General features: G+C 41.5%; 1 protein-coding gene across 11 annotated transcripts in view; it reads left to right on the forward strand.

The window, feature by feature from the left end:
- The window catches only part of LOC109924869 (septin-5-like), a 155271-nt gene that overhangs the window by 11267 nt on the left and 121445 nt on the right, over nt 1–22559 (forward strand). For 3 of the 11 annotated variants that reach the window (XR_007264871.1, XM_048612730.1, XM_048612732.1), the window contains exon 1: nt 6906–7212. The exons of 2 other annotated variants lie outside the window; for them this stretch is intronic. Coding sequence is in view for 1 of the 9 variants with exons in the window: in XM_048612733.1 (XP_048468690.1) it covers nt 19948–19950 (3 nt within the window). In the remaining 8 variants the exon portion in view is untranslated. Of the gene's footprint in view, nt 1–6471; nt 6576–6892; nt 7213–19866; nt 19951–22559 lie in introns of those variants that run through there. 6 more of the 11 variants (XM_048612735.1, XM_048612734.1, XM_048612738.1 and 3 more) reach the window with 5 other exon arrangements.

The following is a 22559-nucleotide window of genomic DNA, read 5'->3' on the forward strand; positions in this document are numbered from 1 at the left end:
ACATATTCCCATTTTATCCTCAATGTCAGAGTCGAGCCCTGGTCACCAATAATAGCTTCTGGCTATCTCCTTCATTCTGACACAGTGACCTCTGTGTAGTTGATTTAACTCATTAGCTTAGCTGTGGTGGAATGATGACCCTCATTCTCCATGGGAGATATCTTACTCTTATGGATAGTTCATGCTTTCCTATGACATGTTTCAGTTCTGGGTTTTTCCTGTGATCTTACCACAACGTACCATTTTTGATGGTTATAGATCATTTCTGGTGTACATCTTAACTTGTCCTGCCATTATCAAAGTGTTCTTTACTTGTTCAAAGTAGAAAATGCTTACATAAGTGCTGTTTGTAGTCGACTCATTTGGAAAGTGCAATCTGGATAGCCCATCAGCATTCTTATGTAAGTTGGGTTGTGGATATTTAATTGTAAAAGTGTGGGGTGATAGCAACAACATCCACCACTGTATACAGCTCACTAGTTAGAGAAGGTGTCCCTGCATGAGGCCCATGTATTGTGGTCAATGATCTGTGGTCTTTTATTAGGTTAAATCCCTGGCCATACAGGTATTGGTGGAATTATCTAAAGCCAAAAATGATTCCTAATGATTCTTTCTCTATCTGTACACACTTCATTTCTGCTTTGTTTAATGATCTTGATACAAAAGCTATTGGCTTCCCTTCACCAATGAATAATATGTGAGAAATGACTGCTCCCACATCATAGAGTGCTGCATTGTATGTTAGTTGCAATGGTAACTGAGTCAAAATGGGCCAGGACTTCATACTTTATCAAAGCCTCTTTGGTCTGTGCAAAGGCACTTCACATTAATCTTCCCATTTCCAGTTCTTGTTTTGGTGTATATATTGTGCGATAGCTAAAGAATGGTTGCAACTTCGCGACAAACCTGCCGTAGTAATATAGCAAGCTCCAAAAATGATTGTAGTTAGTTTACATTTTTAGGTGCTAGTGTCTCAGTCATGGCTTTTACTTTTGAAGGTGACTTGTGTAGTATCATTGACATGGCTTAAATATTTGATAGAAAATTTTTAAAATTGACATTTATCTTTCCACACTCTCTGATCATTATCTTTAAGTTTCTATAGAATAGCATCTGAATTGTAGAAAAGTACTTTCTCATTTCTCCCTGTGACTAAAATTTCATAGAGGTGACTGGAGTCCTAATTCACTTAAAATCTGACCCAAGGCATATTGGAATAACACAGATGCAGATGTGATTCCAAAGGTATGTCTCTTGTGTTTGAATAGGCCTGTATGTGTTACAATTATCAAGTATTTCTGTAATTTGGGGTCTACATTCATCTGGAGACAGGCTTGACTAATAAAAACCGAAAGAACTGTGGATGCTGTAAATCAGGAACAAAAACAAAGTTGCTGGAGAAGCTCAGCAGGTCTGACAGCATCTGTGAAGGAGAAAACAGAGTTAACGTTTTGGGTCCGGTGACCCTTCCTCAGATCTTGATTAATGTCAGTTTTACTGAAAAGCTGACCTCCAGCTAGTCCAGCAAATAGGTCATTGATTAAAGGTAAAGGATACAGTTTAGCACACCAGACCAGATTAACAGTGACCTTAAAATCACCAGAGATACATATCAATCCATCTTTCTTCATCACTAGTACAATAAGCATAACCCAATCACACATATTTGCAGGTTTAAGGACTCTCACCTTGACCAGCATCTCTAATTTTGCTTCGAGTTTTGACCTTAATGCATAAAGCACTGATCTAGCCATGTAACATTTTGTTTGACTCCGTCCTTGATCTTCAGTTTGACAGAGATCTTTTCCATACTTCCCGGATTCCCATTGAAAACAATGACATCTTTAAAATTTGTGATAGAACAGTCTCAGAATCTGACAAGTAATTTACTTCAACCGATTTGAGTTTGATTCTCTCCATACATGGTCTTCCGAATAAAGCTGAAAACTTTCCTTTGACAATGTATAAGGCCAAACTTTCAGACTAGCATAAAACTGAACGTTCACATTGATATAATCCCTTAAAGGCAGAACTTTGCCTGTATGCATTCTTGGTGAAATGTTGAGGGTTGCTGTGCAATGTGACTCAGCTGCTTCTGATACATACTTTTAGGTGTTAATGTAACTGTCCACCAAGTTTGCCGTTCAGTAATGGAGTGACCTAGTAGTGGTTTGTGTCACCAGCAATAGCTAGTATACTTACTAACAGCTCCTCTTTGGATGTGAGTCTGGAACTTTCTCTTGCCTAAGTGGATTTTCTTTGAAATCTTTGGTTTCTGTACTTTTACTGTATCTTATTTATGTTTCTTCCTCAAATAAATAATCATCCTTAATATCATCTTAAAAGGAAAGGGTGCACTAAGATGATATGATACGACAAATAATAACATGATGAGATAAGGTCTGTTTACACACCTTCAGAATAAGATCGAAAGAATTTTCTGTAATGGTAATACCCCATCATAGCAGCCTCAACTCAAGTTCTGTCAGTATCTGTTCATGATGTACCTGAATATATGTATTATCTGTAGTTACAGTCTTCAATAGAGAGAGGAACTCCAAATATGATATCTAGTTGAAGCAGATCCAAACTGGGCAGGACTTGGGTGTCAGGGTTTAATTTGTGAATCTGTGGCCCCACTGTGGAGCTTCATATCCCAGGACGTGCTGTGAGCACATGAACCTGATACCAAGAGTGTTTTCTAATAAAAGCAAAGACCTCTGCACCTGAATTCCCAAATGTCTTTTCTGATGGGACAGTGAGGGGTGAAACTTCACACTGGAAGTATGAACTTGTAATATTATTCTTCGGAAGCTTCGTCAAAGTTTATTAGAACCTTTCTTGTTGACATCTCCACCTGATGAGTGACAGGAACTACCTCAGCTTCACATTCAAGACATTTTCCAATCAATCTGTTCAGAGATGTTAGTACATAGCTTGGCAGCAGGTGGGATTTGAACCTAGATCTCCTGGTTCACAGATAGAGAGACTATCACTGCTCTACACCAGCCCCAGCTTCACTTTCAAAAACGTATTTCTTCACAGGATGCAGGTTACAGTGCCTAGGCCCTACAGTGCCCTAATTGCCCTCGAGAAGGTGGTACTGAGTAGTCTTGGAGTCATAGAGTCATACAGTGCAGAAGCTGACCCTTTGGTCCAAATTATCCATGCCAACGCGGTTTCCCTAACTAAACCTTTGTCTGCATTTGGTCCAGATCCAAATGTCTTTTAAATGTTGTGGCTGTACCTGCATTTGCCACTTCCTCTGGCAGTTTATCCATATACGCACCATCCTCTGTGTGAAAAAGTTGCTTCTCCGGTCTCATTTAAATCTTTACCCGCTCACCTTAAAACTATGCCTTCCAGTTTTGAACTCCCCTACCCTAGGAAAAAGACCTTTGCAATTCACCTTATCCATGCCCCTCATGATTTTATAAAACTTTATAAGGCCACTCCTCAACCTCCTACATTCCAGGGAAAAAATGTCCCAGCCTATCCAACCTCTCTTTATGACTCAAATCCTCTAATCCCGGTAACATCCTTGTAAATCTTTTTGGCACCCTTTCCAATTTAATAATATCCTTCCCATAGCAGGGCAACCAGAACATAACAAATAACCCCAAAAGTAGCCTCACCAATGTGCTGTACAGCCACAACATGATGTCCCATCTCCTATACTCAAATGTCTGAGCAATGAAGTCAAGTGTGCCAAATGCCTCCTTCACCACCCTGTCTACCTGTGAAGCAACTTTCAAAGAACTATGTACCTGAAGCCTTGGGTCTCTCTGTTCGACAACATCTCGCAGGGCCCTATCATTAACTGTGTAAGTCCTGCCCTGGTTTGTTTTACCAAAATGCAACACACCACATTGGTCTAAATTAAACTCCAACTGCCACTCCCAGGCCTATTGACCCAGATAATCACTATCCCATTGTACTCTTAGATAAACTTTTTCACTGCCTCACTATGCCAACAATTTTGCTGTCACCTGCAAGATTTCTGTAATCTCATCCAAATTATTTATATAAATGACAAACAACAGTGGACCCAGCACTGATCGCTGTAGAACACTGCTGCTCACAGGCCCGAGTCCAATAAACAATCCTCTAGCATTTTTCCTACCATCAAGCCAATTTTGTATCCAATTGGCTAGCTCCCCCTGGATACCATATGATTTAACCTTTCTAATCTACTAATCTAACCGTACTGATCTACCATGCAGAACGTTCCCAAAGGCCTTGCTAAAATCCATGTAGACAATGTCTACCACTCTGCCCTCATCTATTTTCTTAGTTACATCCTCAAAAAACTCAATCAAGTTAGTGAGACACGATTTCCCATGCACAAAGCCAGGCTGACTATCCCTAATCAGTCCTTGCTTCTCCGAATGGATGTAAATCCTGTCTGTTAGACTCACAGGTCTATACTTCCCAAGCTTTTCCCTGCAGCCTTTCTTAAATAATGGCACCACATTAGCCACCCTCCAGTCTTCCGGCACTCATGTATGGCTGTAGATGATACAAATATCTCTGCAAAGGGGCCGCATGATTTCTTCCTTAGCTTCCCACATTCTCCTTACATTTGATCAGGTCCCAGGGCCTTAGAGTTATAGACTCATATGGCAGGAAATAGACCCTTTGGTCCAACTAATCCATGCTGATCGGACATCCTAAATTAATCTAGTCCAAATTGCCAGCATTTGGCCAGTAACCCTCTAAACCCTTCCTACTCCTATCCATTCAGATGCCTTTTAAATATTGGAACTGTAACAGCCTCCACCACTTCCAGACACGCACCACCTTCTGTGTGAAAAAGTCACCCGTTAGGTCCCTTTTAAATCTTTCCCCTCTTGCCTTAAACCTATGCCCTCTAGTTTTGGACTCCCCTACCCTGGGAAAAGACCTTGGCTATTCACCCTCTCCATGACCCTCATGATTTTATAAATCTCAATAAGTTCACTCCTCAGCCTCCAATGCTCCAGGGAAAATAACCCCAGCCTATTCAGCCTCTACCTACAGTTTAAAATTCCAACCCCATTGTTGTAAATCTTTGCAGAGCCCTTTCAAGTTTAACAACATCTTTCCTATGGCAAGGAGGCCAGAATTGAACACAGTATTCAAAAAGTGGCCTAACCGATGTCCTGCACAGCTGTAACATGATATGTCAACTCCTATACTCAATGCATTGACCGATAAAGACAAGCATAGCAAATGCCTGGTCTATACCGACCATGTTCCCAAACTAAACTAGTCCCACCTGCCTGCATTTGGTCCATATCCATCCAAACCTTTCCTATTTATGTACTTTTCCAAATGTCTTTTAAACATTGTAACTGTACCTGCATGCACCACTTCCTCTGGCAGCTCATTCCATACACTAACCACTTTCTGTCAAAACAAAGTTGCCTCTCATGCCCTTTTTAAAATCTTTCTCCTCACAACTTACAAATATGCCTCCTAGTTTTGAACTTCCTCGCTTTAGCGAAAAGACCTTTGCAATTCACCTCATCTATGTCCCTCATGATTATATAAACATCTATAATGTCACCCTCAACCTCCTATGCTCCAGTGAAAACAGTCCCAGCCTATCCAGCCTACTTTTATAATTCAAACCCTCCTTTCCTGGCAACATCCTGGTAAATCTTTTCTGAGCCCTCTCCAGTTCAATAATATCTTTCTGCATTTTAAGACCTCCAGCACTTCCTCTTCTGTAATGTGGACTGTTTTAAAAACATCACTATTTACTTGTCCTAGTTCCCTAGCTTCCATGTCTTTTTCCATAGTAAATACCAATGCAAAATATTCTTGAAATTCTGTAGGCCATATAGGGTAGGAGCACGCACAGTGTTGTTTGGGAAGGAATGAAAGAATTTGACTTATCCACAGTGAAAGAATGGCAATATATTTCCAAGTCTGGATGGTCAGTGGTTTGGAGGGAAACTTGCAAGTGGTGGTTTCCCATCTATCTGCTGATTGATAGAGGTGACAGATGTGATAGATGTTGTCAGAGAAAACTTGACAAGTTTCTGCAGTGCATCTTGTAGATAGTACACACTGCTGCCACTGTGCATTGGTGATAGAAGAACTGAATGCTTAATGTCCTAAGTGAGATACCAATTAACTGAGCTGCTTTGTCCTGAACGGTGTTGAGCTTCTTCAATGTTGCTGGAGCTGCACTCATCCAGGCCACTCAAAACTATTTCATCACACTCCTGACTTGTGTCTTGTAAATGGTGGATAGTCTTTGGGGAGTCAGGAGGTGAGTTACTCACCAGAGAACCCCCCCAGCCTATGACCTGTTCTTGTGGTATCTATATATGGTAATTCCAGTTCAGTTTCTGGTCAATGATAACCTCCAGGATGTTAATTGAAGGGGATTCAGCAATGGTAATGCCATTGAATGTCAAGAAAAGATGGCTGGATTCTATCTTGTTGGAGATACTTATTGCCTGACACTTGTGTGACACAAATGTCACTTGCCACTGTCAGCCTAAGTCTTAAATTTTTCCGGGTCTTGTTGCATTTGGACGTCATTTATTTCTAACACGAACTTGAAAAATTTCGAGTGATTGAAGGTTTGTGCTTCTATTCGTACAAATATCTGTGTGTAAAACTTTTTACTCCTCCAGTACTTTGCAGTCTTTTCTGTTTGCTAATCTGCTTGTAATCCTCTTGTATTCATTTGTTAAGATGCAATTAGTGCTGTCTATATTAAAGCTGACTGCAATGCTTTCCTGCAGAGTTGCAATCTGCACGAGAGTCTAGAATACTGGCAGTAAGAAGAAAAAAAGTCTTGAGATCCAGTACTGGATTTAATCCAATGAATTTCCTGTGCTCTGAAGGAAAAGCTGCAATATGGTGCTAAATAGATGTCTCTTTAGTTTTTATTGGCTGATGCCAGAGATGTCACTTCCTGAAGTGTCTGGAATAGGTTCAGCCCAGTAGCTAAGGTGTTCCAGCAGAGGGAGGTCTGTGAGCTGCTTTATTTTACCATCTGTTGATGCTTTTGTGCAGATTTAATTCGATTAACTGGTTGATGAGTGCCTCAAGGTCATCTGACGGTCCTGGATGTGGATTGTGTATTCTGGTTTAGCGGGCAGCATTTGAAGTGACAGATGGTGCTGGTTTTGCTTGGCTTTTGTTTTATCGAATGTAAAGCAAATGTGAAAGTCTAACAACAACATATGACATACAGATTTGCAAAAATACTGAGTAAGTTGAACCTCTTATGGCTATCAGCAGAATTAAATCTGTGGTTATAAACGTGGACACATTTGAGCTGTTATTTCTACTTAGAGATGTCCTGTATTTCTGCTTTCTCTTAGTTCTCTGCTCACAAGTTTGCTGAATTTAATATATCCTGGTGTTCAAATGGAGCAGTGGGAATATCAGAATCCTTCTGTTTGACCAGTTTTAATGAGTATGTTCCGTTTGTTACAGGAAGGATTGAGATGATATTCATGACTAGTTTCAAACATCACAGGTTCAATTAATATTGCCCAGATTTTTTAGGCCTAAATTGACCTGGGTTTCCATTTGGTTTTTACCTCTCGAAGCAGCAATTTTGTTTTTGTGCAGAATAAGAAGTCCATATAATGTGATGTTTTGATTGTGTGGGATAGGCTGGATGGACTGAAGGGTCTTTTCTGGTGGTTACAACATGCAAACAAGGAGCAGAAGCCGGCTGTTTGTGCCTGCTTGGTTGTTCAATAAACTTATGGATGATCTGTTTCTGATTGAATTCCACATTCCCAATTATCCCCCCCAAATCAGTGATAATCCTGCCCAACAAGAAATTGTTTTCTCCACCTTACCAATATTCATTGACCCTGCTTCCTCTGCTTTCTGTGGCAGAGTGTTTCAAAGTCCCAGAACATCTGAGAGAGAAAAATTCTACCCCATCCCTGTCCTAAAAGGGAGACTCCTATTTTTTTGAACCACGCTCCTTTGTCTTTCATGCTTGTCTACCATTGTCACCAGCTCCTGTTTCTCCCTTTCATTAGAACCAACATTTTATTGATCTACATAGAGAGGATATATACAATATAGCCACTCACTGACCAGCAGAATGCTTGTCCTGTGAGCAAATAAAACCTTAGATAACTGAACTCTAAACAGAGAACAGTTAATTGACTGTAGAATTTATTTGTCTTTTTTTGTCAGCGAAGAACCATATGTGTAATTCTTCTTGCATAATCAATACTTATCCCAAAATATATTGGCTTTCCTTTGCTATCTTTTAAGCTAATTTCAAGTAACTCAAGTTGGTAAGCATTTTGGTTGTCTAAGATGATATTAATATATGGTCAAAGATATTGGTTTCCTATTTTCTGTGACACTTCGTTCAAGGAACCTAATTTACTGCAGCAATGTACTGTTTTCCATTGCATATTAGAGCCTGGAGCTTGTGATAGTGCTGGGAGTTTCCCCTTTCTTTCATATGGCTGCCCAGGAATGTCTCCCATACTCACTGAGGGACACTGGTGTTTGTTCAAAGGATTTGTGGGGTGAATTCAAACCCTGAGCTTCTGGGCAATGCTCACTGCATGACAAGTTCCTTTTTTCTGTGATGCTGTCTAATTTAATTGTGCATGAAAGTTGATCACATTTACAGCACTCATTTTAAAAATAATCTTTGTTCTTGAATGTATTTAATTTCCCATAATTAAGAGTAAAGGATAGGACAGAAGTATTGTTTTTCATGCAGAATGTGGAATGTTTCACAGTGAATGGCTGTTGCATCAACAACTGCAAGTTAATTTACTAGAGTTGAATTCCATGTTTTCAAACATTTATCAAGAGAATATCAGGAAAAGGCAATGTATAGAAACACAAAAGCTAGATGGTCTCCAGGGTTATCAATTTCTCAGGTCTATGACCCAACTTTCCAGAATCTAGCTCTGGATTTAAGCCTTGAGAAACTGCTGAAACTGGGAATAGGGACTCAACCAGTTATCTAATACATGTCGCCTGCAGTGGGGAGACCCAGCTATAGCCACGTATTAATTTTGAATGATAGTCTTCAGTGGCATTATGTTGATGTTGTCAGTAAGTTTGCCATTATTTGGCTTGAAATTTAAATTAATGAACATATTCAGTTAAGGTTCACTCATTGTTTCTGACTTTTCTCACTTACAATGTGTCTTGCATCCTCATTGTCAGCTAGTAGCACTGTTGTTTCTGAGTCAACATCCTGACTACAAAAAAGCAAGGTTATGTGAGCAAGAGTGTTACAATGACAGAGATGCTGTCTCTTGATTGTGATGTGAAACTGAAGTTCCATTTGTCTGCTGTGGGTGACCTGGTGTCATTTTGAAGAAAAGCTGGGAAAGTATTCTCAGTCTCCTACGCAATATTTAACCCTGAAAGAACATCACAAAAAAAAATAAACTGGTCATTACTGCATTGCTGTTTGTGGGTGTTTGTTAGACACAAATTGGCTGCTGTGTTTGCTACATTGTATTTCCTATGATGCAGTAACTACCCTTCACGAGTGCCTCATTTATTGAAAAGCACTTTAAGGTGTTTGAAAAGTGCTATATAAATCCAAGTCTTACATTTTTCTCAGAAATTTTCTTTCTCTTAGGCTGTCTGCAGTCTTCTTGCAAATGAAATACAAAAAGCTTTGCAAGAGGAAGTTGAACTGTACAGTGAGTCCTTTTGATTTAGTCAATTCTGATTGTTCACAGAGAGTGACTGTGAATAGTCTTTCTCAGTTGCGTAAATCACATCTGTCATCAGTATTGTATTATATCATTCATACCTCATTATTTTATACTCAGCAATTTTTGATTTAACAAGATTCTGCTGTGAAATTATATATGCTGTGAAATTGTCAGAAGGCTGCAATCTCATTAAGCAGTTCTTTTTTTAATGGATTTAAGATAATTGGCACTTGAACTACTTCTGGCAGTTTAGAAATGCATTACATTTAGATGGAGGGTGTAGTTTAAAAAGGAAACTGCAGCAAAAACTTGGCATTCTGTGACACAGTTGACAGTAATCCTCACTGTTTACTAAGACACTGTTTTTAAAATTGAAGACTTTTTGCTGAGCATCCTTTCAAGGAGGTCTGCTTACTGACAATCCATTTATGGGATCTTTTGTTTTTGACTTGTGTCAGGCAATGTGGAGCCCCCTTCCTGGACCCTCCCCCTTCTCCCACCAGAGTGTGAAGCATCCTGCCTGTATTAACAAGAATAACAATTTATTACAAATATTTAGACACTAACTATAGGCAAGCAGTTTTAAATTACCAGCATATAACATTATTAATCAAAACGCTAATCTCCTTTTAAAGTCCCCCTTATGTGCACACACACATGTACACTCTTACATGTGCACACAAAATAGATTATGGGCAAAGGAAAGCCGAAGGCAGTTCATTGGTTCCCATTCATGGCTTGCTGAGATGACCCTTATCATTCTTGTGGTCAAAAATGTTGTTTTTCAATCGTCTTTCTCTCAATGCTTTTTACTTGTTTTCAAGAAGCAGCAGCACGAGCCAGAGTGCCGATGGGAAGGTAAGGTAACGTTGTTTTTATTTTTGCCTGTATAAAAACTTACCTCGTGCAGCAGCGGCCTTCTTGTTTTCAGCGGCGGGTGGAGAGAATACGAGCCAGGAAGGAACTAATATATTCGGTCATTGGCTAAACCCGAAAGACTACATGTGTACTGTCTCCCACCCATCCTCCTCCTCTAACCAAAGAAAGACTGTGTGGAGGGTCAGTAAGGTAAGGCTTTTTTTCGCTTCTGGAAATCTAGAGTAGAGGGAATGGAAGCTAGAGCAGTCGCATGCTCCTCTTGCAGGATGTGGGAGGTAAGGGTCACTGCTGGTGTCCCCTCTGACTTCACCTGCGAGAAGTGCACCCAACTCCAGCTCCTCAAAAACCGTGTTAGGGAACTGGAGCTGGAACTGGATGAACTCCGGATCATTCGGGAGGCTGAGGGGGTGATAGAGAGGAGTTACAGGGAGGTGGTCACACCCAAGGTACAGCAAAAAGGTAGCTGGGTGACTGTCAGGAAGGGGAAAGGGAACAGGCAGACAGTGCAGGGATCCCCTGTGGCCGTTTCCCTCAACAATAAGTATACCATTTTGGATACTGTTGTGGGGTTGACCTACCAGGGGAAGGCCATAGCAGACAGGTCTCTGGCCTTGTGGCACAGAAGGGAAGGGGGAGAATAGGAGAGCAATTGTAGTGGGGGGCTTCAATAGTAAGAGGTACAGACAGGCGGTTCTGTGGACGCGAACGAGATGAACGGATGGTATGTTGCCTTCCGGGTGCCAGGGTCTGTGATGTCTCGGATCGTGCCTTCAAGATCCTTAAGGGGGAGGGTGAGCAAGCAGCAGTCATGGTACACATCGGTACCAATAACGTAGGTAGAAAAAGGACTGAGAATGTGAAAAACAAGTACAGAGAGTTAGGTTGGAAGCTGAAGTCCAGGACAAACAGGGTAGTTATCTCTGGATTACTACCAGTGCCATGTGATAATGAGGTAAGAAATAGGGAGAGAGTGCAGCTAAACACGTGGCTACAAGGCTGGTGTAGGAGGGAGGGCTTCCATTATGTGAATAATTGGAGCACATTCTGGGGAAGGTGGGACCTATACAGTAAGGATGGTTACACCTGAACCGGAAGGGCACAAATATCCTGGGACGGAGGTTTGCTCGAGCTATATGGGATGGTTTAAACTAGATTGGCAGGGGGTGGGGAACCGGATTTGTAATTCAGAGGATGAGGTATTCAGCCTTCCAACAGACAACAGGGAGTGAGGTTGTTTATAAAGAAATGCGGTCGATGGAGCGTAATTGTGGACACAGGGATGGTTTGAAGTGTGTATACTTCAATGCTAGAAGTATCAGAAATAAGGCGGATGAACTTAGAACATGGGTCAGTACTTGGAGCAACGATGTTGTGGCCATTACAGAAACTTGGGTAAGTCAGGGACAGGAATGGTTGTTGGAAGTTCCGGGATTTAGATGCTTTAAAAGAAATAGGGAGGGTGGAAAAAGAGGCGGGGGAGTGGCATTGCTAGACAGGGCAAGTATAGCAGCTTCTGAAAGGCAGTTCGAGAATGATATGTCTACCGAGTCGGTTCGGGTTGAGGTCAGGAACAAGAAAGGAGCAGTCACTTTGGGGATGTTTTACAGACCCCCTATTAGTTGGAGAGAAGTGGAGGAGCGGATTGGAAAGCAGATATTGGATAGGTGCAGAAGTCACAGGGTTGTAGTCATGGGTGACTTCAACTTTCCAAATATTGATTGGAAACATTTTAGTTGTAATAGTTTAGATGAAGTAGATTTTGTCCAGTGCGTTCAAGAAGGATTCCTGACACAGTATATAGATAGACCAACTCGAGGAGAGGCCACTTTGGATTTGGTGCTTGGCAATGAACCGGGCCAAGTGTTAGACCTGATGGTAGGAGAGCATTTTGGCAATAGCGATCGTAATTCTGTTACTTTTACAATAGTCATGGAAAAGGATAGGTATATACAGCAGGCTAAGGTTTATAATTGGGGGAAGGGTAATTATAATTCTGTTAGGCAAGAACTGGGTAACATAAAATGGGAACAGATGCTGTCAGGGAAGAGCACTATTGAAATGTGGAGATTGTTTAAGGAATGCATACTGCGTGTGCTTGATATGTTTGTCCCTAGCAGGCAGGGAAGATGCAGTCGAGTGAGGGAGCCTTGGTTCTCAAGAGGTCGAACAACTGGTTAAGAGGAAGAAGGATGCTTATGTAAGGTTTAGGAAACAAGGAATGGAAAAGGCTCTAGAGGGATACAAGTTCTCCAGGAAGGAGCTGAAGAAAGGGCTTAGGAGAGCTATAAAGGGGCATGAGAAAATCTTGGCAGATAGGATCAAGGAAAACTCCAAAGCTTTTTACACGTACGTGAGGAATAAGAGAATGACCAGAGAAAGGGTAGGGCCGATCAAGGGTTGCAAAGGGAATTTGTGCACGTAGCCTAAAGAGATAGGAAATGTCCTTAATGAATACTTTTCTTTGGTATTCACAACTGAGAGGGATCTAGTTGTAGAGGAGGACAGTGTGAAACAGGCTGGTAGGCTAGAGAAGGTTGCTGTTAGTAAGGAAAATGTGCTAGGAATTTTGAGGAAGTTGAAGGTAGATAAGTCCCCCGGGCCAGATGGGATTTATCCAAGGATTCTATGGGAAGTGAGGGAAGAGATCGCAGGGCCTTTGGCGATGATCTTTTCGTCCTCGCTGTCCACGAGTATAGTGCTGGAAGATTGGATAAAGGCAAACGTCATTGCCTTGTTCAAAAAAGGGAATAAGGATAACCCCGGAAATTACAGGCCTGTTAGTCTTACTTCAGTGATGGGCAAATTATTGGAAAGGGCTCTGAGAGATAGGATTTATGATCACTTGGAAAGGCACAGTTTGATTCGTGATTGTCAGCATGGATTTGTGAGGGGTAGATCATGCCTCACAAACCTTACTGAATTCTTTGAAGAGGTGACCAAACACGTGGATGAAGGTAGAGCAGTGGATGTGGTATATGTGGATTTAAGTAAGGTGTTTGATAAGGTTCCCCATGGTAGGCTCATGCAGAAAGGAAGGAAGCATGGGATAGGGGGAAATGTGGCAGATTGGATTCAAAATTGGCTGACCCTTAGAAGACAAAAGGTGGTAGTGAACGGAAAATATTCAACATGGTGCTCAGTTACGAGCGGTGTACCACAAGGATCTGTTCTGGGTCCTCTTCTATTTGCGATTTTTGTAAATGATTTGGATGAAGGAATGGAAGGATGGATTTGTAAGTTCGCGGACGATACGAAGGTGGGTCGCATTGTGGATGGTGCGGTGGGCTGTTCTAGGTTACAAAGGGACATTGATAGGATGCAGAGCTGGGCTGAGAAGTGGCAGATGGAGTTTAACCCTGAAAAGTGTGAGGTGATTCATTTTGGAAGGACGAACTTGAAAGCAGAATACAGGGTTGACGGAAAGATTCTTGGCAGTGTGGGTGAGCAGAGGGATCTTGGGGTTCATATCCACAGTTCCCTGAAAGCTGCCATCCAGGTGGTTAGAGATAACAAGGTGTAGAGCTGGATGAACACAGCAGGCCAAGCAGCATCAGAGGAGCAGGAAGGCTGATGTTTCGGGCCTAGATCCTTCTTCAGTTGTTAAGGAGGCGTATGGTGTGTTAGCTTTCATTAATGGAGGGATTGAGTTCAAGAGACGTGAAGTTATGCTCCAGCTATACAAAAGCCTGGTTCGGCCATATCTGGAGTATTGTGTCCAGTTCTGGTCGCCTCATTACAGGAAAGATGTGGAAGCGTTGGAAATGGTGCAGAGGAGATTTACCAGGATGTTGCCTGAAATGGAGGGAAGGTCTTATGAGGAAAGGTTGAGAAAGCTAGGGCTTTTCTCTTTAGAATGACAAAGGATGAGAGGTGACTTGATAGAGGTGTACAAAATGATCAGAGGTATAGATACAGTAGACAACCAGAGACTTTTTCCTAGGGTGGAGGTAGCTATTATGAGGGGGGCATAGTTTTAAAGTGAGTGGAGGTAGATGTAGGGGAGACATCAGAGGTAGGTTCTTTACTCAGAGAGCGGTAGGGGCGTGGAATGCATTGCTGGAGCGGATAGTGGAATTGGCCTCGTTAGGGGCATTTAAGTGGCTATTAGATAGGCATATGGATAATAGTATAAGCTAGGGGTGGAGGTTAGATAGACCTTAGGATTAGGGTAAATGTTCGGCACAATATCGTGGGCTGAAGGGCCTGTACTGTGCTGTACTATTCTATGTTCTATGTACTGGTTTATAGGAGACACAGGGTGGCTAGTTCACTTATAAAAGGTCTCTGGCTCACCTATGAAATATCATAGCCTATAACAACTGCTGAAGGAAAGATGAATTGGTTTTCTTCAGGTTTCTAATTTGGTTTGACTGCAGAGAACAGAAACATTTCTCTATCCTATTTCCAGTTAACTAAGAACCAATCACTTAGTTTGTTGGCAAACAAAAGACTTTTGTTACCAATAAGTGGGCACTAGTCCACAGACCAATCGGTTTTTTTTTTGTTGCAACCTAGCTGCATCTGTACAGGGAACCCCTCAGCTCTAACTCCTCTGCAATCACTGATTGCTGTTTGTTCAAACAGTTGTTTGCATAATGCTTGCTATAAATGTCAGGTTACTTGCTTTTCAGAGCATGCAGTCATCCCTTTAAAAGACTGGTTTTGAATCAGTTCTTTCCCATTTAAGTCCACAGTTTTAAAAAGTGCAAAAATAAAAAAAAGGCCATGGTCTTTATAGTAAATAGACTGTTGTAGCTGTCACAATGGATGTTACTTACAGGAATAATGTTGGTCGTCAAACAGCCAATTTTGAGATTCTTGTCTGTTTACGTTGATTAAAATTCTGTTGTGGTTGCTTTTGACAGTAGCTGGCTGGCAGCATTCAAAATAAGTTTTCCTGTTTTCCTGCGCTGCAGGGGTGTTTGATGTATGTTCTCAAAGCTGTGACTTTCACATGATAGTGTGTATTCTAAAGCATCAGGCCTCTACCACACTCTGGTAAGGTTGCAAGTTGCTTTTCAACTCCATTGTTGCATAACCCTGGGAGGGTAAAAGGCAAAAATGTCTGCAGGAGGTTGCCTGAGAAGCGTTTAGTTAATCAGCCTCTTTTTATCTCTTCCATTTTATTCTTTCAATGTGTAGTTTCCCAGTCTCTGTACTAATGTGCCATTCCAGAGCTGAATGACTGTTGTCAATGATTGAGTTTACATCTACCACCATCTTTTAGCTGTCTCTTTTTTTTCTTAAAGCAAAATGCACGTTGTAGTTAAAATTTAAGTTTAGCCATTGATAATTTGCGGGTAATGACTCGTGGTCATGAAGCATCTCTTGCATGACAGATGGAATAAGATTCTTTTATTGGCTCTGGCTGAAGACCCAGCTTGCTAACCTAACCAGCACAGCATAGATGCTGTGAGCACTATGAGAGCAAGCGAGCGACATTGAGATACTGTCTGGTCCAATCCATGAGCTAGCTCCCCGTCCCTGTGTGCAGAGTTTCCGAGCAGCAGCTTTCCAATGCTGGTTGTTGTTATGCCCTGCAATGCAGGTCAATATTTTCTAACTGTTTTGTAAAGGGATCACAGAGGTGCCATGAGTATCATGATGGGTAGACTATTATCAGATGCCAGTGTCTGTAGATGAGGGGTGCGTACAGCTGGTGGCCCATGGGTCATCCCCTGAGATGTTGTTTGGTGCAGAGCAACACACAGAGACTCCTTGCAGCCAGCAGTGAGTCACCAGTTACCTGCTGTGACTTCTATGTCAAGAATTCTCAGCACCTACTTTGTTTGCAGTATGTGACCTTTTTAAATAAAAGGTGCATGTTAATGAGGCAAAATGAGCAGTTAAGATAATTAACAAGCAATAGTCCCCCTTAATAGTCAACTCATCACTGCCTAGTGGAAGTCTCACCTTGCCATGTGAAACTTGGTGCATGTTTGTCTCCTCTGTCCTATCCATTCAATGTGTGAATGAATGTGTGTATTTGGCTTTAAAAGGGGCAAAGTTTAAGTTTGTGTGTTATTAATCAATAATGTGTTTATTTTTGTCATGTGTGAGACTGGGTTTGCTGTAATAAATACACTTTTTTGGTTTTTTTGTTCATTGAAACTTGCTGTGAGTTTCATTTCATTTAGATAGTGATCTTGGTGAGACATTAACCATTCTAGAGATTCAGTTGGTCAGATTCCACACTTGTGACATCTGATGCAACAGTGGGCTTTGATTTTCAACACACTACTGCCAGAGTTTGTCGCTCTTTTTTTTGTTTCATTGCTCTTTCCCCTTGTTCCCATTTCTCTGTCTCCTTTCTCTTTCCTCCTCCCCCTTATGCCTTTCTTTCTCTTTCTTTCCTAAAATTCCAGTTTCCTCTGCTCCAATCTTAATCTCGCTATCACAACTCTGTTTCATGGCCCTCATTTTCTGTCCATAAAATGTTGGCCATCCCTTTTTTAAAATGTTAGCTTTCCTGGTTCTTTGGTGAAATGCTAGTCTGAAGTACTGTGCTAAATCTTTTCACTGTTCAAAAACGAAGCAGTTAAATCCTCAAAAGTAACATCCCCTAATTTTGTGAGAAATGCTCTGGCATCAATTGGAAACATTTCTACATTTCTTCTGATTTTAAACTCAAAGCATTTTTGCAGTAAGTTTTGAAACTGCCTCCATTGGGCTGAGCTTGTCTGGCCATGGACCATGTGGGCCCACAGTTGGGGAAAATGACAGACACTTTCTCCTGCAGCTCCTCTGTCTCCATGACCTCAGCAGGCTCCTCAGAGACCCATGGAGATGTTCTGGCCTTTAATGTCACCAGGTCATCGCCTGTAAATGAGATGACTCCCTACTGTGAGGGGATTGGATAGTCAGCCTCTTGCTATCTCTCTCTTTTTAATCATTCCATCTAAACTTTCCCAGACTCTGTACAAGTCTGACATTTCAGCATTTCTGTCAGACAGCTATTGAATTTACACCCGTACTCTTCCTTTGGCTATATCTCCAATCTTGAAACAAAATGGGCAGCAATTAAACGTTCAGTATGCCCATCAGTAATCTGGGCAAATGATCCATGATCACAGCACTGCTATAATGAGGGTTCAATGCCAGGAAGTGTGCAATGATACATTGAACTTGGAAAGACATTAAACTCAAGGATACAACTCCAAAGGAGGTGCAGGAGCACAGAGACCTGTGTCTATGTGTGGGCATGTCAATAAAGTTGGAAGGGCAGATTGAGCGAATAGTTAAAGTGTACAGTATCCTAGGTTTTGTTAATAGAGGTATAGAGTATAAAAGGAAGGGAACTTACCCACTCATTCAGCATCAGCTGGAGTTCTGAGAACTGAACTTTAGGAAGCATGTGATTGCATGAGAGAGTACAGAAGAGGCTTATGACAATGGTACCAGTGATGAATAATTTTTGAATTGAAGGTGGATTGGAGAAGTTGACGTTGTTTTCCATGGAGCAGAGGAACTAAAAGGAGATGTGATAGAAGTATTCAAATCATGAGTGGTCTGGACACAGTGACAAAGGAAAAAAAAAAATTCCTACTTGGGAATGGATGAAGAAAGACGAGGCATAGATTTTAAAATAATTAGTACAAGAAGCAAAAGTGATAGGAGGAAAAACATCTCAGTGGTATTTTTATTATTCCATGGGATGTGGATATTGCTGGCTGCATCAGCATGTATTGCCCATCTCTTGTTGAACTTAAGAAGGTGATGGTGAGTTGCCTTCTTAAATCACTGAGTGACAATAAAATCTAAATTTTCTGAAGGGAGGTCTTCAATGCTATTAGTGAGGGAGCTCTAGGAATTTGACCAAGTGACACTGAAGGAATGGTAATATATTCTCAAGTCTGGATGATGAGTGGCATGGAGGGGAAATTACAGTTGGTGGTGCTTCCACATATTGGCTTCCCTTGTCCTTCTAGATGGTAGAGTTGTGGTTTTGGAGGTCATGTCCAAGGAACCTTAGTGAATTTCTGCAGTGCACCTCATAAATGGTACACACTAGTGCTACTAAGTGTTGATGGTGGAGGGAATAAATGTTTGTGGATGTGGTGCCAATCAAGTTGGCTTCTTTGTCCTGAATGGTGTCAAGGTTCTTGTGTGTTGTTGGATCTGTACTCATCCAGGCAAGTGGGGAGTATTCCATCTCACTCTTAAATTGTTTCGAGTAAATGGACTGGTTTTGGGAAGTGAGGAGGTGAGTTATTTGCCACAGGATCCCTAGCCTCTGACTTGCTTGTGCAGACAATGTACTAAAATGGTGAGTCCAGTTCAGTTTCTGATCAGTAGTATCCCCAGGATGCTGATAGTGGGGATTCAGTGATTGCAATGCTACTTGTCAGCCTAGACCTGCATATTATCCATATATTTGGTCCATTTTAACATGCACTGCTTTAGTGTCTGAAGAGTCGTGAATAGTGCTAAACGTTGTACAATCATAATCAAGCATTCCCACTCTGGCTTTATGATGGAGGGAAGCTTGTTAATGAAGCAGCTGAAGATAACACCACACTGAGGAACTGCTAGACTGCATTGCTTGAGAGTTCAGTGAAGGGATGCTCAACCAAGCTGTTCAAAGGGAATTAGATTTTTTTTTCCCAATAAACTTGTGCAGAGCTCTGAGGAGAAGGCAACAGATTGGCATTATGTGAGCTGTTAATTTTAACCCTTGTTGTCCCTGTCCCTGGAGTGTTTGATAGGTCAGTGTCAGACAAACTTTACTTTTAGTTCAGAGAGTAGTGGGAGTTTTCCTCTGTATTTAACCCATTGTTACCTCTGTCCTGGGACTTTTTGCTGAGGGCAGTGTTGAGGGGACTTTCCTTTCCATTTACTTCAGGTTTAAGAGTAGGAGGCCCCCTACCCGGCCAGCATGAGGGGCCTGTCTTTGTTCACCGAGAATGTTTGCTTAAGGTTGGCACAGCACAGGATGTTCTCACCTGGCCTGTGTGTTGGTTAGAACTTTCCACTGAGCCAGGAAAATGTGTGCCTTACTTATGTGATGAAAAGAGATGAAGGAATCTTCTACTCATGCACAGTGCATCTGTCATTTCAAATCCTACTTCTGCAGTGTTTTCAGCAGGTGGGCTTTGAACAACCCAAGAGTGCTTGAATTTCCTAACCATCCCTCCACATATCACTGTCTATTTATATCGCTGCCCCTTGGTAAGCCAGGGCACTGTCACATGATCCTAGAGTTCTCCAATCAGAGCCATGTCAGCTGCCTTTATGGTCTATTTTCTGTCTGCGTGTGTGTGGGGAGGGTTAGGACTGCAATTTGTGTTCAGCACCTCAGCAAAGGAAAGCTCCCACTTCTTCCCAGCATCATCCTTATACAAATCAGAGTCTCAAGGTCCAGAGGCAAGATCCAGCGGCACAAGCAGATCAGGGGAATCCAGCCATGGTAAGTCGGGCCTTTCATATAATGCAGGAAAGCACTGATTGATCAGCAGCTGTACTTTGTGCAGCTTTAATGGGATTTACTGAGGTTCACATAGCTACTGAAACCTTATTAAAAGTGACATGTTTCAGAATACATCCAACAGTCTCCTCTAGTGAGCGCATGTGAGCGTGATGCAGGAATGAAGTGAGTGTCTGTCGCTTTACCTGTGTTACCACCTCCTTTTAGTGTGATAATTGTCTGTGAAAACTCTCTTAACAAGAAAGCATTGACTGTCAGCTGTAGGTGCAGAGAGCAAGCAGTACGCCAGACACAGGCAGAGCTTGAGTCTATCAGCAAAAAGCACCAAAGTGTCATTTATTTTGCTTTGCATTAATTCCTTGCATGTGCCTTCATTCCCTGTGGCTGTAATAAACGTCTTAAACCGCAGTCGATAGAAACATCTTTAAAATCCCAAGTGCTGTGTATAATATGTTGGATAGATATTTAGTGTTCAGTTACTGGAAAGGGGTTTTTAAATGGTGTAGGTAATTTGGAATTTATTGCTGGCAGTACTATGATTTCAGCAATGGATATAACACTGCAATAGAGGATCACAATAACTTTAGAAGCTGGACCCAGCCCATTAATCTCAGAGCCTGGGAGTGAAACACTTTCAGTATCTGGTACTCCAGGATGAGGTTTAGCAATGCTACTTACTTAATGATGTAATCAAACCCAACATCAGAATGCCAAGTCCAACTATATATCACAATGATATTCTTCCATTGTCTGTGCTAGTTAACCTGTTGATGCATTTGAAATTGCTAATTTAGGGGAGGTTTTGTGCTGTGAATCACTGACCTCTCAATCAAAACTATTCAAAATAACTTTACTTTGGATTCTTATCCCACAAACAGGCCTTATTTTCTTTGTCCTTTTGCTCCCCATGTCAGTGACATAGACCTGCACTATGGTAAAGTTTTAATGTCAACGAAGATGTGATTCTCGGTGTATGACTAGTAGCTGTTCTATTATAAAAGGCATTGCAACATAACTCTCAAACTTACATTGATAATTCCATTGCGGTATTTATTTAAGTTGTGTGATGGTTGCTTATAAATGGTTCAGATTGCAGTGTGTTTATTAATGATGCAATGCAAATGTTGTGGTCCATACATAGTGAATGACATTATTTTGTGCTGACCATATATTGCTGACTATATTAATTGTAACAGGGTCAGCCAGGTAGACCTCATAGAATATGAGTTCCCTGATTGGGGCTGTTAATCTGGTGCAATCAGCGAGCCCTGGCTGACAGACAAGAACAGGAGCGTCAGACATCCTGTTCACTCTGACAGCTGGCTCTGAGGGGGCTGCATCAGTGTCGAGTACTCTCCACATATAAATAAAGGGTGACTTGGTGATGGGATGCCAGCCTCTGTGGAGTTATTTAACTAATGGTTAGTTTACATCGTGGTGGATAATTTGAGATTAAAAACAAACTGCTAGAAATGCTCAGTGGATCTTGCAGCATATCGCAAGTAAGAAACTTGAATCAACATTTTTAGCCACGATTTCCTGTTCTTCAGGACAGTGTTACAAGTTTCCTCTGCCTCTGCAGTAGACTAAACCTAACACTGGTTCACCTGTCACTATAACTGAGCAACCTTTCCTGAAAAAGAAATTGATTCCCAATGACAAGAATGTCAACCACAAGAAGAGCCTATCAAACAAAAAAAACTGAAAGAACTGCAGATGCTGTAAATCAGAAACAAAAAACAGAAGCTGCTGGAAAAGTTCAGGTCTGGCAGCATCGGGGAAGAAAACGAAAATCAGAGTTAACGTTTTTGGGGTCCGGTGAGGAAGACCCTCCTGAGGACGGGTCACTGGACCCAAAATGTTAACTCTCTGATACTTTTTTCTCACCGATGCTGCCAGACCTGCTGAGCTTTTCCAGAATCTTCTGCCTATCAAACAATCACTGGCACACTTATCAACTATTCATCTCAGTCAACAGAAAAATCAAAGAAAATACGTAATCTGTTTCCCAAAGTTCACTTCCTTGAGTGATCACTTCAGTGATACAACATAAAAGTGATTGCCCTTCACGTATTTAGTGCAGGATCAAATATGCACCTTCCTGATTCGAAAAGATCAAAGCCCGCTCCCCCCCCCCCCCCCCCCCCCCACCCCGAACTTATACTTTAAGTCCTGTCTCTTTCAGGAATCTAGAAAAATGCTGAATAAGATGACAAATGTTTGATTGTACAGAACTTAAGCATTGCTTAAAGAGGAGGCTAGAAGTTGAAACTTCTTGTCTTGCACACGTCATCAGAATGATGACACAACAAACAAACTTGACAAAACATTCCCCAGGTTATACAGGATGAGAGAGGCTGCTGATTGATGGCTAAAGCATTCAGAAGTCTCTCTTATGCTGTATAAAATGGGATGTCTTTTCAAATCTGTTTTTTGTGCCCCTTTTTCTGATGAGTGCAAGACCAAAAGTTTCAGTTTCTACTTTTCAGTGATGTTTATATTACGTATGTATGTGTCTGTTTATATAAATGTTGATTAAGAACACAAGGACTGGAGTGGGAATAGGCCATTTGGCCTGTTGAGACTGTTTG

The sequence above is a fragment of the Rhincodon typus genome, chromosome 26 (genome assembly GCF_021869965.1).
Source record: "Rhincodon typus isolate 14 chromosome 26, sRhiTyp1.1, whole genome shotgun sequence".
NCBI lineage: Eukaryota > Metazoa > Chordata > Chondrichthyes > Orectolobiformes > Rhincodontidae > Rhincodon > Rhincodon typus.